Source organism: Thalassophryne amazonica, chromosome 19 (genome assembly GCF_902500255.1).
Source record: "Thalassophryne amazonica chromosome 19, fThaAma1.1, whole genome shotgun sequence".
In the NCBI taxonomy this organism is placed as follows: Eukaryota; Metazoa; Chordata; class Actinopteri; order Batrachoidiformes; family Batrachoididae; genus Thalassophryne; species Thalassophryne amazonica.
The window spans coordinates 33,837,580-33,856,929 of NC_047121.1; the positions used below are offsets into that span (position 1 = coordinate 33,837,580).

Here is a 19,350-nt window from a genome sequence, read left to right on the forward strand (position 1 = left end):
CACTGGATCCTTAAACTTTGGACATAATAAACTCTACATGGTGGATCCTTGATCTCTGGACATAAATAGGAATAAACAAAATCTGTAGTTTTTGTCAAAAGCATTTCCTTTCAGACATTATTGGCATGAATGAGTTTCCATATATCTGAGCTGAGCTCTTACAGCTGCTGTGCTTCACTTCAGGATGTAATTTGTAAAGAAAATACAGCACGTCTCATTTTGGGAGGAAAAAACGTTTTAGTCGATTGCAGTTTCTTGTCTGTATTACAACGTTTGGAAAGAGGTGTCACTTTATTTAAAGCAGCAATTCGTTTTGAAGTTATTCCGACCGGACTTTGTCTCAGCAGACAGCCACGCAGCGTTTCGAGCTGTGTGAACGGAACGGACGACAATTCTCGTTTCTTGACAGCAACAAGACAAGAGTCCCAGTTAGTGACTTTAATCCACACAAAAGTGACTCACGGTATTTTAAGGGCTTTGAGAGGGATTAAGAAGTGGACTTGCCATTTCTGAAGAGCAGTGAATCAAAGAACCAACGAGCTAGTGGATCGAAGCATTGCTTCAATGGTTCACGGCTTCAAAGTGGAGCCGCGCTGCAGAAACAGTTGATTATATTTGTACGTCAGTATGACTCTGAAACTCGGAAAAATCCGTATAATTTACGGACTATAGGTTGACATGAAAACCACCGAAAAGCTGTGTTCACCGCGGGGACACGTTCGGCACTATTCGGGATTATTCAAGATTTTTTTTTGTTTTTATCGACGACGAACGATGCGTAAAAAAAACTGACCGATGCAACTGCATCGGTCCAAACCGGTCTGGATCCGGGCCTGATTTTTATGTCCCTCCACTACATCCACAATATGTGGGACATAATTGTGGTATTTGTGACATTTTTGATTCTCCTCCCTACAAAAAGTTGGGCTCATCCCATTTTACTGTTATATTTGTTTCTTTGGTCAAACTTCTATTATTTAATTGTGCGCTATAAACTGAAGCTGGGAAAAGTAACAAAAAACTACATTTACAGAAAGAGAAACCGTCTGTCATTAAGACAGCTGCTGTAACGCAGATCAAAATAAAAAATGCCATTGACTTGTGAAAGAATTAGATAGCGTGCAGATGCATTATGGGTAGTGCATTCGTCTCACCATCTCTGGTGGTTCTGGGATGGACACGCCGCCAAAGAACTGGTTGTTGCTGAAGACGTGCTGATGTCGTGGGATGAGATCTCCTGCAGAGCAGATCAATGAGCATCATCCTGCCTCAGCTGACACACAACAAACCTGCTCAAAATGTTTAATATTCACTATTTCAACAAACACAGAGATACATTTTAGTCTCATTCTTGCCAAGCTCTTTTAAATTACTGTAGTACATTTTTAAATTTTCAACAAAAAGTAAACTTATTGTTTTTTTGTTTACTTTTTAAAAACTGTAAAAATATTCTGACAGTCTGCCCCAAGTATATTTTTGAAATGGTTATATATTCTATGTTTTGGTGTCATATTACTCAGAACATACCAAACCATTTCCGGTGTTATCTCACCATATGTTGCAAAATGCTGTGAAACTTGTTTCTTCTGTTGAACAATTTTAATGCCCTATTGACAAAATGAAGGAAGGGGTCATTACTTCAGGGTCAAAGATCACAAGTGGCTTTTATGGTTATGTTTGGTCATTTAGAAACTTTTATTATTATTATTTTGGCTGTTACCATGACGATGCTTCATCTTCTGACAATGCATTCATTCCATTACAACCTACAGCAACTTGTATCTTTTAAATAATTTGATACAAAAATTAAGACCGACTAATAGAACAGCAGATAAATGCAAACATCATCAGAATCTTTCATTTTGTGATACAATCACCAAATTTGTTTTTTGCAAAAAAAGGCATTAGTTACCATGCTTTTCAAGATGGCGTCCATTTTTTACAAGATGGAAATATGTATTTTTGTCACGTATTTGCACAATCTTGTTTTATTTCAATGTTGTACCTGTTAAATATTGTGTTGTGGACTAGGACAGACAGGGTGAGAAGCTCGACTATCCTGAGGGACTCTGAGTAGAGCCGCTGCTTCTTCACATCAAAAGGAGCCATTTTAGGTGGTTTGGACATCTGGTCAGGATGCCCCCTGGTCGTCTCACTAGGGAGGTCTTCTACAACCCCTGGCAAAAATTATGGAATCACCGGCCTCAGAGGATGTTCATTCAGTTGTTTAATTTTGTAGAAAAAAAGCAGATCACAGACATGACACAAACTAAAGTCATTTCAAATGGCAACTTTCTGGCTTTAAGAAACACTATAAGAAATCAAGAAAAAAAAGATTGTGGCAGTCAGTAACGGTTACTTTTTTAGACCAAGCAGAGGAAAAAAATATGGAATCACTCAATTCTGAGGAAAAAATTATGGAATCACCCTGTAAATTTTCATCCCCCAAATTAACACCTGCATCAAATCAGATCTGCTCATTGACATTGACCCTATGCCATGACATTGACCCTATGTGTCTTTTTGCAAGGAATGTTTTTGCAGTTTTTGCTCTATGGCAAGATGCATTATCATCTTGAAAAAATGATTTCATCATCCCCAAACATCCTTTCAATTGTCCAAATATCAACGTAAACTTGTGCATTTATTGATGATGCAATGACAGCCATCTCCCCAGTGCCTTTACCTGACATGCAGCCCCATATCATCAATGACTGTGGAAATTTACATGTTCTCTTCAGGCAGTCATCTTTATAAATCTCATTGGAAAGGCACCAACAAAAGTTCCAGCATCATCACCTTGCCCAATGCAGATTCGAGATTCATCACTGAATATGACTTTCATCCAGTCATCCACAGTCCACAATTGCTTTTCCTTAGCCCATTGTAACCTTGTTTTTTTTCTGTTTAGGTGTTAATGATGCCTTTCGTTTAGCTTTTCTGTATGTAAATCCCATTTCCTTTAGGCGGTTTCTTACAGTTTGGTCACAGACGTTGACTCCAGTTTTCTCCCATTCGTTCCTCATTTGTTTTGTTGTACATTTTTCGATTTTTGAGACATATTGCTTTAAGTTTTCTGTCTTGACGCTTTGTCTTCCTTGGTCTACCAGTATGTTTGCCTTTAACAACCTTCCCATGTTGTTTGTATTTGGTCCAGAGTTTAGACACAGCTGACTGTGAACAACCAACATCTTTTGCAACATTGCGTGATGATTTACTCTCTTTTAAGAGTTTTATAATCCTCTCCTTTGTTTCAATTGACATCTCTCGTGATGGAGCCATGATTCATGTCAGTCCACTTGGTGAAACAGCTCTCCAAGGTGTGTTCACTCCTTTTTAGATGCAGACTAATGAGCAGATCTGATATGATGCAGGTGTTAGTTTTGGGGATGAAAATTTACAGGGTGATTCCATAATTTTTTCCTCAGAATTGAGTGATTCCATATTTTTTTCCTCTGCTTGGTCTAAAAAAGTAACCGTTACTGACTGTCACAATCTTTTTTTCTTGATTTCTTATAGTGTTTCTTAAAGCCAGAAAGTTGCCATTTGAAATGACTTTAGTTTTGTGTCATGTCTGTGATCTGCTTTTTTTCTACAAAATTAAACAAATGAATGAACATCCTCCGAGGCCGGTGATTCCATAATTTTTGCCAGGGGTTGTAGGTACGTCCAACTGGGAGTAGGCTCCATGAGAGACCCAGGACATGCTGGAGGAATTATATTTCCCAGCTGGCTTGGGAATGCCTTGGGATCCCCCAGGAGGAGTTACAGGACTTGGCCAAGGATAATGAAGCGTGGGATGAGGTTCTTAGTTTGCTGCTACAGCGACTCGGCTCTGAATAAGCAGCAGAAAATTAATGAATCAATGACCAGGGTGGTTTTGAAATTAATTTCAGGCAATATTTTCATGCTTTTTAGATAGCTCGCATGTTTTTAATAAGTGTACATGCATACTAGAACGTGTATGCTGCAGAATGTGCAATTAGTGTGCGGGGTGTAAGGCTTTAGTAGTAGTAATAGGCAGTATTTTTGCTTTTAAAGCCAGCCATGTCCTTTGGATGAACGCTAGTCCTCACTGCTTACCTAACTCTTACCCATGGGTCCAAGTAGTTGCTTGTGCACTGCAATAATGGTAACACCCCAGTAAACTGCATTGGCTTGCGAGCTAAACTAGGTAAGGGTAGCACACAGAGAGATTCTCTGTGATGGATTATGTTTTGCTCATATCAAAGCATGAAGAAGCATGCAGAAGTACTCATACCAAATTTGGTGCTTGTGTCATCAACTGAAGGATTCTTTAGGCTTGGTCCCACCAAATAATAAATCCATGAATAATGAGCCACGTATGGATTTGTCAGTGATTATTCGAATAATAATCCAATAATGATCCACGTCTAAATCTATCACATATCCACCATGAAGAAGTATCTATGTGCCTCTAAGTACCGCTTGCCAGGTATCAGCCTCTAATGCGCCAAGACTGATCTGTCATTTGAGCCCCGTCCAGCCTCAAATGGCTCGTGTCGCCGCATATGATCCACGTCAAGCCACATATGAGCCATGTAGCCCCATGTAACATGACGTTGGTGCACGTTTAGGCATGAGTTTGGTCCAAACCTCCAGCTCTCCCACACTTGGTCCCTTTAAAGTGTGGCTTTTCAATTCACAGTATCCATTCAAGATGTCACATTTTTGCTTGCCTCTACTGGTGGTTGGCTCTCACTGCGGTATTGTATCACTTCCTGTTCCGGAGCACAGCGGTGTTTTGCTGTATCTGTTAGCTGTTTAATCTGCGCAGTTAGATTGATCTAGTTATCTAGATTACGATTTGTTTCCCAGTGTAATCTTTACATGCCTTAACTAAAGCACTCCTTCTGCTGAATCACCTCTAAATTATTTACACATTATTCACTTTGCGTGTTTTTAGGAATCCGCTAGCTTAGCGTAGCTACTAGCTCTTAGCCGATTTAGCATGGCGGCTTCTCCTGTCTCTCCCGCACTTTTCTGCTCTGGGTGTGAAATGTTTAGTTATTCCTCGGCCTCCTTTAGCAGTAATGGTACTTGTAATAAGTGTAGCTTATTCGTAGCTTTGGAGGCCAGGCTGGGCGAATTGGAGACTCGGCTCCGCACCGTGGAAAATTCTACAGCTAGCCAGGCCCCTGTAGTCGGTGCGGACCAAGGTAGCTTAGCTGCCGTTAGTTACCCCCTGGCAGATCCCGAGCAGCCGGGAAAACAGGCCGACTGGGTGACTGTGAGGAGGAAGCGTAGCCCTAAACAGAAGCCCCGTGTACACCGCCAACCCGTTCACATCTCTAACCGTTTTTCCCCACTCGACGACACACCCGCCGAGGATCAAACTCTGGTTATTGGCGACTCTGTTTTGAGAAATGTGAAGTTAGCGACACCAGCAACCATAGTCAATTGTCTTCCGGGGGCCAGAGCAGGCGACATTGAAGGAAATTTGAAACTGCTGGCTAAGGCTAAGCGTAAATTTGGTAAGATTGTAATTCACGTCGGCAGTAATGACACCCGGTTACGCCAATCGGAGGTCCCTAAAATTAACATTAAATCGGTGTGTAACTTTGCAAAAACAATGTCGGACTCTGTAGTTTTCTCTGGGCCCCTCCCCAATCGGACCGGGAGTGACATGTTTAGCCGCATGTTCTCCTTGAATTGCTGGCTGTCTGAGTGGTGTCCAAAAAATGAGGTGGGCTTCATAGATAATTGGCAAAGCTTCTGGGGAAAACCTGGTCTTGTTAGGAGAGACGGCATCCATCCCACTTTGGATGGAGCAGCTCTCATTTCTAGAAATCTGGCCAATTTTCTTAAATCCTCCAAACCGTGACTATCCAGGGTTGGGACCAGGAAGCAGAGTTGTAGTCTTACACACCTCTCTGCAGCTTCTCTCCCCCTGCCATCCCCTCATTACCCCATCCCCGTAGAGACGGTGCCTGCTCCCAGACTACCAATAACCAGCAAAAATCTATTTAAGCATAAAAATTCAAAAAGAAAAAATAATATAGCACCTTCAACTGCACCACAGACTAAAACAGTTAAATGTGGTCTATAAACATTAGGTCTCTCTCTTCTAAGTCCCTGTTGGTAAATGATATAATAATTGATCAACATATTGATTTATTCTGCCTAACAGAAACCTGGTTACAGCAAGATGAATATGTTAGTTTAAATGAGTCAACACCCCCGAGTCACACTAACTGTCAGAATGCTCGTAGCACGGGGCCGGGGCGGAGGATTAGCAGCAATCTTCCATTCCAGCTTATTAATTAATCAAAAACCCAGACAGAGCTTTAATTCATTTGAAAGCTTGTCTCTTAGTCTTGTCCATCCAAATTGGAAGTCCCAAAACCAGTTTTATTTGTTATTATCTATCGTCCACCTGGTCGTTACTGTGAGTTTCTCTGTGAATTTTCAGACCTTTTGTCTGACTTAGTGCTTAGCTCAGATAAGATAATTATAGTGGGCGATTTTAACATCCACACAGATGCTGAGAATGACAGCCTCAACACTGCATTTAATCTATTATTAGACTCTATTGGCTTTGCTCAAAAAGTAAATGAGTCCACCCACCACTTTAATCATATCTTAGATCTTGTTCTGACTTATGGTATGGAAATAGAAGACTTAACAGTATTCCCTGAAAACTCCCTTCTGTCTGATCATTTCTTAATAACATTTACATTTACTCTGATGGACTACCCAGCAGTGGGGAATAAGTTTCATTACACTAGAAGTCTTTCAGAAAGCGCTGTAACTAGGTTTAAGGATATGATTCCTTCTTTATGTTCTCTAATGCCATATACCAACACAGTGCAGAGTAGCTACCTAAACTCTGTAAGGGAGATAGAGTATCTCGTCAATAGTTTTACATCCTCATTGAAGACAACTTTGGATGCTGTAGCTCCTCTGAAAACGAGAGCTTTAAATCAGAAGTGTCTGACTCCGTGGTATAACTCACAAACTCGTAGCTTAAAGCAGATAACCCGTAAGTTGGAGAGGAAATGGCGTCTCACTAATTTAGAAGATCTTCACTTAGCCTGGAAAAAGAGTCTGTTGCTCTATAAAAAAAGCCCTCCGTAAAGCTAGGACATCTTTCTACTCATCACTAATTGAAGAAAATAAGAACAACCCCAGGTTTCTTTTCAGCACTGTAGCCAGGCTGACAAAGAGTCAGAGCTCTATTGAGCTGAGTATTCCATTAACTTTAACTAGTAATGACTTCATGACTTTCTTTGATAACAAAATTTTAACTATTAGAGAAAAAATTACTCATAACCATCCCAAAGATGTATCGTTATCTTTGGCTGCTTTCAGTGATGCCGGTATTTGGTTAGACTCTTTCTCTCCGATTGTTCTGTCTGAGTTATTTTCATTAGTTACTTCATCCAAACCATCAACATGTTTATTAGACCCCATTCCTACCAGGCTGCTCAAGGAAGCCCTACCATTATTTAATGCTTCGATCTTAAATATGATCAATCTATCTTTGTTAGTTGGCTATGTACCACAGGCTTTTAAGGTGGCAGTAATTAAACCATTACTTAAAAAGCCATCACTTGACCCAGCTATCTTAGCTAATTATAGGCCAATCTCCAACCTTCCTTTTCTCTCAAAAATTCTTGAAAGGGTAGTTGTAAAACAGCTAACTGATCATCTGCAGAGGAATGGTCTATTTGAAGAGTTTCAGTCAGGTTTTAGAATTCATCATAGTACAGAAACAGCATTAGTGAAGGTTACAAATGATCTTCTTATGGCCTCGGACAGTGGACTCATCTCTGTGCTTGTTCTGTTAGACCTCAGTGCTGCTTTTGATACTGTTGACCATAAAATTTTATTACAGAGATTAGAGCATGCCATAGGTATTAAAGGCACTGCGCTGCGGTGGTTTGAATCATATTTGTCTAATAGATTACAATTTGTTCATGTAAATGGGGAATCTTCTTCACAGACTAAAGTTAATTATGGAGTTCCACAAGGTTCTGTGCTAGGACCAATTTTATTCACTTTATACATGCTTCCCTTAGGCAGTATTATTAGACGGTATTGCTTAAATTTTTATTGTTACGCAGATGATACCCAGCTTTATCTATCCATGAAGCCAGAGGACACACACCAATTAGCTAAACTGCAGGATTGTCTTACAGACATAAAGACATGGATGACCTCTAATTTCCTGCTTTTAAACTCAGATAAAACTGAAGTTATTGTACTTGGCCCCACAAATCTTAGAAACATGGTGTCTAACCAGATCCTTACTCTGGATGGCATTACCCTGACCTCTAGTAATACTGTGAGAAATCTTGGAGTCATTTTTGATCAGGATATGTCATTCAAAGCGCATATTAAACAAATATGTAGGACTGCTTTTTTGCATTTACGCAATATCTCTAAAATCAGAAAGGTCTTGTCTCAGAGTGATGCTGAAAAACTAATTCATGCATTTATTTCCTCTAGGCTGGACTATTGTAATTCATTATTATCAGGTTGTCCTAAAAGTTCCCTAAAAAGCCTTCAGTTAATTCAAAATGCTGCAGCTAGAGTACTGAGGGGACTAGAAGGAGAGAGCATATCTCACCCATATTGGCCTCTCTTCATTGGCTTCCTGTTAATTCTAGAATAGAATTTAAAATTCTTCTTCTTACTTATAAGGTTTTGAATAATCAGGTCCCATCTTATCTTAGGGACCTTGTAGTACCATATCACCCCAATAGAGCGCTTCGCTCTCAGACTGCAGGCTTACTTGTAGTTCCTAGGGTTTGTAAGAGTAGAATGGGAGGCAGAGCCTTCAGCTTTCAGGCTCCTCTCCTGTGGAACCAGCTCCCAATTCAGATCAGGGAGACAGACACCCTCTCTACTTTTAAGATTAGGCTTAAAACTTTCCTTTTTGCTAAAGCTTATAGTTAGGGCTGGATCAGGTGACCCTGAACCATCCCTTAGTTATGCTGCTATAGACGTAGACTGCTGGGGGGTTCCCATGATGCATTGTTTCTTTCTCTTTTTACTCTGTATGCACCACTCTGCATTTAATCATTAGTGATCGATCTCTGCTCCCCTCCACAGCATGTCTTTTTCCTGGTTCTCTCCCTCAGCCCCAACCAGTCCCAGCACAAGACTGCCCCTCCCTGAGCCTGGTTCTGCTGGAGGTTTCTTCCTGTTAAAAGGGAGTTTTTCCTTCCCACTGTAGCCAAGTGCTTGCTCACAGGGGGTCGTTTTGACCGTTGGGGTTTTACATAATTATTGTATGGCCTTGCCTTATAATATAAAGCGCCTTGGGGCAACTGTTTGTTGTGATTTGGCGCTATATAAAAAAAATTGATTGATTGATTGGATTCCTGGACAGTCGTCTCTGCGCTTCCTCTCTCCGGCTTTATTTCTTCCGCGGCTTACAGTCATTTTGACACCGTGATCCAACTTTTAACTTTGTGTTCATCCATTATTGTCTGCAAAATTTCTCTTTTGCGCACTCACCTTCTGTGTAAATGCGCGTCTTGAGTGCGAGTCATTGCGTCAGCCCGCCTCATCCATTATAACAAGATGTTAAATCTATCATAAACATACTTTTACAGCTGCTTATAAAGACGGAATGAACATGAAACTGTTTTAACAAGCTATTACAATATAAACATTACAAATAATTATCTTTTAGGCTGTTCCAAATATGTTCTCCACCTCAGCACACGAGACAGAGAGAGGAAAAAAGCTCTTTCCTCTGTGATACAGCGGTGTTTTGCTGTATCTGTTAATTTTGGCTCTCTGTTGGGACTGTTTACACAGAGACTGCTACCTGCTGCTTTGGACTTTGAACTAATAGTCTTTTTCAAGACTTTTTTACTTTTTTACCTTTTTATTTTTTTTTTTTTTTACTTTTTTACTTGACTCTACTGGTGGTCGGCTCTCACTGCGGTATTGTATCACTTCTTGTTCCGGAGCACAGCGGTGTTTTTCTGTATCTGTTAGCTGTTTGATCTGCGCAGTTAGATTGATCTAGTTATCTAGATTACGATTTGTTTCCCAGTGTAATCTTTACGTGCCTTAACTAAAGCACTCCTTCTGCTGAATCACCTCTAAATTATTTACACATTATTCGCTTTGCGTGTTTTTAGGAATCCGCTAGCTTAGCGTAGCTACTAGCTCTTAGCCGATTTAGCATGGCGGCTTCTCCTGTCTCTCCCGCACTTTTCTGCTCTGGGTGTGAAATGTTTAGTTATTCCTCGGCCTCCTTTAGCAGTAATGGTACTTGTAATAAGTGTAGCTTATTCGTAGCTTTGGAGGCCAGGCTGGGCGAATTGGAGACTCGGCTCCGCACCGTGGAAAATTCTACAGCTAGCAAGGCCCCTGTAGTCGGTGCGGACCAAGGTAGCTTAGCCGCCGTTAGTTCCCCCCTGGCAGATCCCGAGCAGCCGGGAAAGCAGGCCGACTGGGTGACTGTGAGGAGGAAGCGTAGCCCTAAACAGAAGCCCCGTGTACACCGCCAACCCGTTCACATCTTTAACCGTTTTTCCCCACTCGACGATACACCCGCCGAGGATCAAACTCTGGTTATTGGCGACTCTGTTTTGAGAAATGTGAAGTTAGCGACACCAGCAACCATAGTCAATTGTCTTCCGGGGGCCAGAGCAGGCGACATTGAAGGAAATTTGAAACTGCTGGCTAAGGCTAAGCGTAAATTTGGTAAGATTGTAATTCACGTCGGCAGTAATGACACCCAGTTACGCCAATCGGAGGTCACTAAAATTAACATTGAATCGGTGTGTAACTTTGCAAAAACAATGTCGGACTCTGTAGTTTTCTCTGGGCCCCTCCCCAATCAGACCGGGAGTGACATGTTTAGCCGCATGTTCTCCTTGAATTGCTGGCTGTCTGAGTGGTGTCCAAAAAATGAGGTGGGCTTCATAGATAATTGGCAAAGCTTCTGGGGAAAACCTGGTCTTGTTAGGAGAGACGGCAGCCATCCCACTTTGGATGGAGCAGCTCTCATTTCTAGAAATCTGGCCAATTTTCTTAAATCCTCCAAACCGTGACTATCCAGGGTTGGGACCAGGAAGCAGAGTTGTAGTCTTACACACCTCTCTGCAGCTTCTCTCCCCCTGCCATCCCCTCATTACCCCATCCCCGTAGAGACGGTGCCTGCTCCCAGACTACCAATAACCAGCAAAAATCTATTTAAGCATAAAAATTCAAAAAGAAAAAATAATATAGCACCTTCAACTGCACCACAGACTAAAACAGTTAAATGTGGTCTATTAAACATTAGGTCTCTCTCTTCTAAGTCCCTGTTGGTAAATGATATAATAATTGATCAACATATTGATTTATTCTGCCTAACAGAAACCTGGTTACAGCAGGATGAATATGTTAGTTTAAATGAGTCAACACCCCCGAGTCACACTAACTGTCAGAATGCTCGTAGCACGGGCCGGGGTGGAGGATTAGCAGCAATCTTCCATTCCAGCTTATTAATTAATCCAAAACCCAGACAGAGCTTTAATTCATTTGAAAGCTTGTCTCTTAGTCTTGTCCATCCAAATTGGAAGTCCCAAAAACCAGTTTTATTTGTTATTATCTATCGTCCACCTGGTCGTTACTGTGAGTTTCTCTGTGAATTTTCAGACCTTTTGTCTGACTTAGTGCTTAGCTCAGATAAGATAATTATAGTGGGCGATTTTAACATCCACACAGATGCTGAGAATGACAGCCTCAACACTGCATTTAATCTATTATTAGACTCTATTGGCTTTGCTCAAAAAGTAAATGAGTCCACCCACCACTTTAATCATATCTTAGATCTTGTTCTGACTTATGGTATGGAAATAGAAGACTTAACAGTATTCCCTGATAACTCCCTTCTGTCTGATCATTTCTTAATAACATTTACATTTACTCTGATGGACTACCCAGCAGTGGGGAATAAGTTTCATTACACTAGAAGTCTTTCAGAAAGCGCTGTAACTAGGTTTAAGGATATGATTCCTTCTTTATGTTCTCTAATGCCATATACCAACACAGTGCAGAGTAGCTACCTAAACTCTGTAAGGGAGATAGAGTATCTCGTCAATAGTTTTACATCCTCATTGAAGACAACTTTGGATGCTGTAGCTCCTCTGAAAAAGAGAGCTTTAAATCAGAAGTGTCTGACTCCGTGGTATAACTCACAAACTCGTAGCTTAAAGCAGATAACCCGTAAGTTGGAGAGGAAATGGCGTCTCACTAATTTAGAAGATCTTCACTTAGCCTGGATAAAGAGTCTGTTGCTCTATAAAAAAGCCCTTCGTAAAGCTAGGACATCTTTCTACTCATCACTAATTGAAGAAAATAAGAACAACCCCAGGTTTCTTTTCAGCACTGTAGCCAGGCTGACAAAGAGTCAGAGCTCTATTGAGCTGAGTATTCCATTAACTTTAACTAGTAATGACTTCATGACTTTCTTTGCTAACAAAATTTTAACTATTAGAGAAAAAATTACTCATAACCATCCCAAAGACGTATCGTTATCTTTGGCTGCTTTCAGTGATGCCGGTATTTGGTTAGACTCTTTCTCTCCGATTGTTCTGTCTGAGTTATTCTCATTAGTTACTTCATCCAAACCATCAACATGTTTATTAGACCCCATTCCTACCAGGCTGCTCAAGGAAGCCCTACCATTATTTAATGCTTCGATCTTAAATATGATCAATCTATCTTTGTTAGTTGGCTATGTACCACAGGCTTTTAAGGTGGCAGTAATTAAACCATTACTTAAAAAGCCATCACTTGACCCAGCTATCTTAGCTAATTATAGGCCAATCTCCAACCTTCCTTTTCTCTCAAAAATTCTTGAAAGGGTAGTTGTAAAACAGCTAACTGATCATCTGCAGAGGAATGGTCTATTTGAAGAGTTTCAGTCAGGTTTTAGAATTCATCATAGTACAGAAACAGCATTAGTGAAGGTTACAAATGATCTTCTTATGGCCTCGGACAGTGGACTCATCTCTGTGCTTGTTCTGTTAGATCTCAGTGCTGCTTTTGATACTGTTGACCATAAAATTTTATTACAGAGATTAGAGCATGCCATAGGTATTAAAGGCACTGCGCTGCGGTGGTTTGAATCATATTTGTCTAATAGATTACAATTTGTTCATGTAAATGGGGAATCTTCTTCACAGACTAAAGTTAATTATGGAGTTCCACAAGGTTCTGTGCTAGGACCAATTTTATTCACTTTATACATGCTTCCCTTAGGCAGTATTATTAGACGGTATTGCTTAAATTTTCATTGTTACGCAGATGATACCCAGCTTTATCTATCCATGAAGCCAGAGGACACACACCAATTAGCTAAACTGCAGGATTGTCTTACAGACATAAAGACATGGATGACCTCTAATTTCCTGCTTTTAAACTCAGATAAAACTGAAGTTATTGTACTTGGCCCCACAAATCTTAGAAACATGGTGTCTAACCAGATCCTTACTCTGGATGGCATTACCCTGACCTCTAGTAATACTGTGAGAAATCTTGGAGTCATTTTTGATCAGGATATGTCATTCAAAGTGCATATTAAACAAATATGTAGGACTGCTTTTTGCATTTACGCAATATCTCTAAAATCAGAAAGGTCTTGTCTCAGAGTGATGCTGAAAAACTAATTCATGCATTTATTTCCTCTAGGCTGGACTATTGTAATTCATTATTATCAGGTTGTCCTAAAAGTTCCCTAAAAAGCCTTCAGTTAATTCAAAATGCTGCAGCTAGAGTACTGACGGGGACTAGAAGGAGAGAGCATATCTCACCCATATTGGCCTCTCTTCATTGGCTTCCTGTTAATTCTAGAATAGAATTTAAAATTCTTCTTCTTACTTATAAGGTTTTGAATAATCAGGTCCCATCTTATCTTAGGGACCTCGTAGTACCATATTACCCCAATAGAGCGCTTCGCTCTCAGACTGCAGGCTTACTTGTAGTTCCTAGGGTTTGTAAGAGTAGAATGGGAGGCAGAGCCTTCAGCTTTCAGGCTCCTCTCCTGTGGAACCAGCTCCCAATTCAGATCAGGGAGACAGACACCCTCTCTACTTTTAAGATTAGGCTTAAAACTTTCCTTTTTGCTAAAGCTTATAGTTAGGGCTGGATCAGGTGACCCTGAACCATCCCTTAGTTATGCTGCTATAGACGTAGACTGCTGGGGGGTTCCCATGATGCACTGTTTCTTTTTCTTTTTGCTCTGTATGCACCACTCTGCATTTAATCATTAGTGATCGATCTCTGCTCCCCTCCACAGCATGTCTTTTTCCTGGTTCTCTCCCTCAGCCCCAACCAGTCCCAGCAGAAGACTGCCCCTCCCTGAGCCTGGTTCTGCTGGAGGTTTCTTCCTGTTAAAAGGGAGTTTTTCCTTCCCACTGTAGCCAAGTGCTTGCTCACAGGGGGTCGTTTTGACCGTTGGGGTTTTACATAATTATTGTATGGCCTTGCCTTACAATATAAAGCGCCTTGGGGCAACTGTTTGTTGTGATTTGGTGCTATATAAAAAAAATTGATTGATTGATTGATTGATTGATTCCAGAAGCGATTAGAGGTGTTTTCAACATCCAAACTGACAGAAAATGATTAATCCGCTAGAAAATAATAATTTTATGTACAGCATCCAGTGTCGCAGACCGAACGGACACTGGCGCACAAAGCAGGTGGGATTGTAGTGCACAAGAGGGCTGAGCCAAAATAGCCTGTCCATAATAGCCAGTCCTGTCCTCATAGCCAACAGGTGCTCGGATAATGGGCTTGTAACAGCCTCGTCCTCACTACAAACATGCCTCTAAAGTTCTCGTTTGTCCTCGTAGTACCTCGTACACAAACTGCCCCACGCTGTTGTTGCTAAATTTTGAACTTCTTGAAATTAGCCCCACGCTCAGAGATGAGCCTCATTAGCCGAATATTCTGCCTCTCAGAGCCACTGTTCTCCCACGATTGTTGAATAACTGGACTTGTACCAGAAAAACATGTTACGTGGCTCATTATTCATCCTTCATTATTTGGTGGGACCAGGGCTTTACACTTATCTGCTGCACCATAATCAGCAGTTCTTGTGATATGGCAACAACATCCATGGAAGCAGTGGGGGATGAACAGGTGGAACATGCTGCCCAAGATGTGAAACAATTCATGATCAGCTTAGCCATGCCTGTGAATTAATTGAGTCAGGATGTGATTTTGTGCAATTTCATCCAATACTGTGGCAATTTATTGCTCTCCTGTGTTTTATTATACATTTGTAGCTGATGTAGGATTTTTGTCATGATGACAATATGTCAGTTTCATGGACCTCAGCCACCAGCCACTGAGGTCCTCAACTCTCAGGTATCTGTGTGCTAGATCATGCACAGTCTCCCAAAAGTAACTGCTCCTTTGACACAAAGTCATTCCACTGACTCCACAAAGATCACAGCATTGTCTGTGACACCTTTCCTCATCAACAAAAAACCTACGTAACTGGTTTCCACAACCCTACCAGACCCTGACCCAGTCCATGCAAGCATTGAACAGTGTAGGAGCCAGAACACATCCCTGATGAACACCAGTTTTTGCTGCTAAAAACACAGTCTCTGCCTCCTTTTACAAATATCCTAACGATCGTATTTTGGTCATTTCAATTTCAATTTATTAATTTATATAGCACCATCTCACGACAGTCGCCCCAAGGCGCTTCACACAACATACAAATTCATAACAGCACAAAGTGGATTAAAATCAAAAAGGGCACAATAAAAAGGTAAAACATAGTAGAATAAAAAGAAATTACAAGGCAAACATAAAAACAGAATAAATTAACGATAAGACAGTCTAAAAAGCGGGTCTTCAATCTTGATTTAAAAGTCTCCACCATGTTGACTGCCCTATAGCTGCAGGTAGATCATTCCAGAGAGTAGGGCCATGGTAGGAGACTTTTATTTTCTAGTAAATAAAGCATTAGGGGTCTTCAGCTGGCTCAGAACGCTGCCGCCAGACTTCTGACACGTAGCAGAAGGTCTGAACATATCACACCCATTTTGGCATCTTTGCACTGGCTCCGTCTCTGTGAAAGCAGATTTTAAGGTTTTGCTATTGACTTATAGGGTTGTTCATGGACTGGCGCCATCTTATTTGGCTGATCTGGTGGAACTCTACGTGCCGGCCCGGGCTTTGCAGTCGCAGGATGTGGGACTTCTCTGTGTTCCCAGGGTGAAGAAGAAGTCAGCAGGTCAAAGAGCTTTTTCGTATCGTGCACCCACCCTGTGGAACAGTCTTCCTGCGACTGTGAGGCAGTCTGAGTCCGTGGACATTTTTAGGTCAAGACTCAAAACCTATTTTTATTCTTTCTTATGGATAGTTTTTATTTTTATTTGTTTTATTCTTTTACTTCTGTTTTTATTTATGTATTTGAATTTTTTTTATTCATTTTTAATTATTTATTCAATTTTATGTTGACTTGTTTTATGTAAGGCGCCTTGAGATGGCTTTTGCTGTGATTTGGCGCATTATAAGCTAATTAAATTAATAAAATTAGTAAATAGAAAATAAAAGTCTAAAGAACCAAACTGAGGGTAAATGCATTGAATTCAATTAGAAAAGCAGAGTTAGAGGTTGGTAACCCCAGCTTCAGCGAGTACACATCTTACTATTTTTTGCTTTTTCCTGTGGACCTAAAATAGGTGATTTCACTGATTAAGGCCCGGTCACACGGCATACGACTACAGCTGAATGAAGGGAAAAAAGCCACAAAGTCACAAATCGTCAAGAAAAGGTGGACGAATGAGCTTTCACTTTTCCCATCACTGAATAGCCTGTGAATCAAGAGCGCAAAAGGAATGAAAGAGGAACAAAACGAAACCGAAGCTAACGTTGACCTCGATGCTTTAAATGAAATGCGCCTGGAGCCACTGCTGGAGCAGTGTGTGTCTGGATCCTGCTCTGCGTCCCAGGACTCAGTGCTGGGATGCACACATTGGTGGATCCACCTGCTCTGGTTGCCCATCCAGAACAAAAGAGGGATCATCTCCTTCATCATCAGATTCCTCACTGTCTGGTTCAGACTCTGATGACGCACTGCGCGCTCTGTCTTGCTCCAATTCAAAAAAAAAAAAAAAAAGAAGCGCTTGCTCAACATTTATAAGATGCCTTATTTTTACAAAAAAAAAAAAAACACCACCACACTAACCACACACGCTAAATACTCCACCAAAATAATACACACTCTAAACACGGCAAATATTTCTCAAATCTCTCAAATAACAAAACTTTAATCGCTGTCTGTACGCCCGAAATGCACATGTACTCAGCATTTTTTGCATGTTGTTACGTTCGTAGATTTGCTTGCAGCTGCGTATATTTCCTTTTAATGTATGTGTCCTATCGCATGTAGCGTTAGCCACACTCCTGCCTACGTTTTTTTTTTTTGCATTGTAGAAATGCGCTCTGTTCTCAAAACGGTAAAGCAAACGACACTCACTTTTCCAGATGTACAGTGGGACACACTGCTTCCTAGCCAGGGCTGGGAACATCAGACTGCAAAGTTCAGAGCCATGTGCCCCCCCCCAAAAAAAGAAGAAAATATTGCCATTTAAACTCACAAGCAAACTTAAACTTCCAGTTTCTTGTTTCAGCATTGAGAGCGAGACGGGGGAGAAGGGGGGGGGGGGGGGGGAAGAGAGGGGGGGGGGGAGACGAGGGGGGGAGAGAGAAAGAGAGAGGGGGGGAAGAAGAGGGGGAGAGAGAGAAAGAGAGAGAGATAGTGCTGCCTCTCTCTCTCTCTGCCTTTTTTCAAAACCCCGGTGTTTCTGATCACCGGGCACTGCGGTTGTGCGATCAAGCAGTCGCACGCGCAGGTTCGATTACCAGTTCTGATCACGCACGCACAGGTGCTGCATGCGTGGATCAGCCACACACACACGCGTGTCACCTTCTATCCAGCTAATTCACTCTTGATGAATGCATTCAGTGTTTGGATGTGTTGTAGCGCACATGCACATACATGCGCGCACAAAAAGACTGTCTCGTACATAATTCAGTGACTGAAACATTGTTCAGAAATAATGCAGCCATTTGTGATCACACTGGGTTTTCTGTTTTTATATGTCACACCTCTGTGGATCAAAGCTGTTCACACGCGAATGTTCGCTGCTGGTGAAACCTGTTCACACTTCATGCTCAAAGTCACGCTTCTGTAAACTGCCGCCTGGTTTGCACAAACCAAGGCGCAGTTCGCTCTGAGAGATCACTGCAGACGACACAAAATATTATTACGTCGTGTCGGCCCTCAGCAGCTCCTAGGCAATGAGGCTGATCATGCTCCTGCAAAGTCCCCCTGCTGCAAACAAATACACAGCCATCAAGGGTCACCTCCTCAAAACCTTAGAATTGTCAGACACTGAACGGGCCAGCAGGCTCTTCTCTCTGCATGGGCTGGAGGACAGCAAGCCCTTCAGAGTTCATGGACAGAATGCTGCAGCTCCTGAGAGGACACTGGACGGACTTTTTGTGCAGCAACTCCCCCCTCAGGTGGGCGCAGCGCTGGCCAACACCACGATCATGGACTGCGATGTGCTGGCGGAAGAGGCCGACAAATTCTTCCTGGCCGGCCAGCACCACAGCATGACAGCAGCCGCACTCGCCCCATCACACGCAGCGGCAGAAGCCCCACACCACACACCACCACTACCCACGGAGGACCTGCATCTCTCCTCCACAGCAGTGCTTACAAACCAGCTTCTGTATTGTATGAAAACGTTCAGCTGGTCGAACAAAGTCTAACGAAATGCTAACGTTATAAAAACTAAGCAAACGATAAGAAACCGTCAAGAACGACAGCAAAACAAAATATGGACGAATTGAGGTTTTCAACGACATTCCTTCAGATTTCTCGACAGTTTAAAAATCGTGACAAAATGCCAGCTGCAGGAACGAAGCTGCGCAAAGGTTAAACGATGCCAACGAAAGTCAAAGAAAGTCCAGATTTCTTGTTTCGTTTGGGCTTCGTTGCCCTTCGTCCATGCTGTGTGGACCGGGCCATTAGTTCGTCTACCTGCCTAAACAGCTGAACTAATTAGAAACAGCTGGTTTAGCTGGTGGATGGAACAATTATTGAATAGGACTTTTACTCACTGAAGCAAAGTACTGAGTGCAGTACGAATGAAGTGAGACTTCCTACAATAATTACTGTGAACTAAGAGCGTGTTTACCCAGAGTTTTTCTGATCAGGTACAGCTGGTCCATGTCAGACTTCCCGGGCCACAAAGGAATCCCAGACAGCAGCTCAGCAAACACGCAGCCGATTGCCCACACATCCACAGGGGGGCCGTACTGGGTGTCTCCCACCAGCAGCTCAGG

At 41.8% G+C, this 19,350-nt stretch overlaps 1 protein-coding gene across 1 annotated transcript in view; it reads right to left on the reverse strand.

Moving 5' to 3' along the window:
- The window catches only part of cdkl1 (cyclin-dependent kinase-like 1 (CDC2-related kinase)), a 54,355-nt gene that overhangs the window by 5,177 nt on the left and 29,828 nt on the right, over positions 1-19,350 (reverse strand). The window contains exon 7 of the mRNA XM_034195021.1: positions 1,155-1,237. Within this exon, the coding sequence (XP_034050912.1) occupies positions 1,155-1,237 (83 nt within the window). The remainder of the gene's footprint in view (positions 1-1,154; positions 1,238-19,350) is intronic.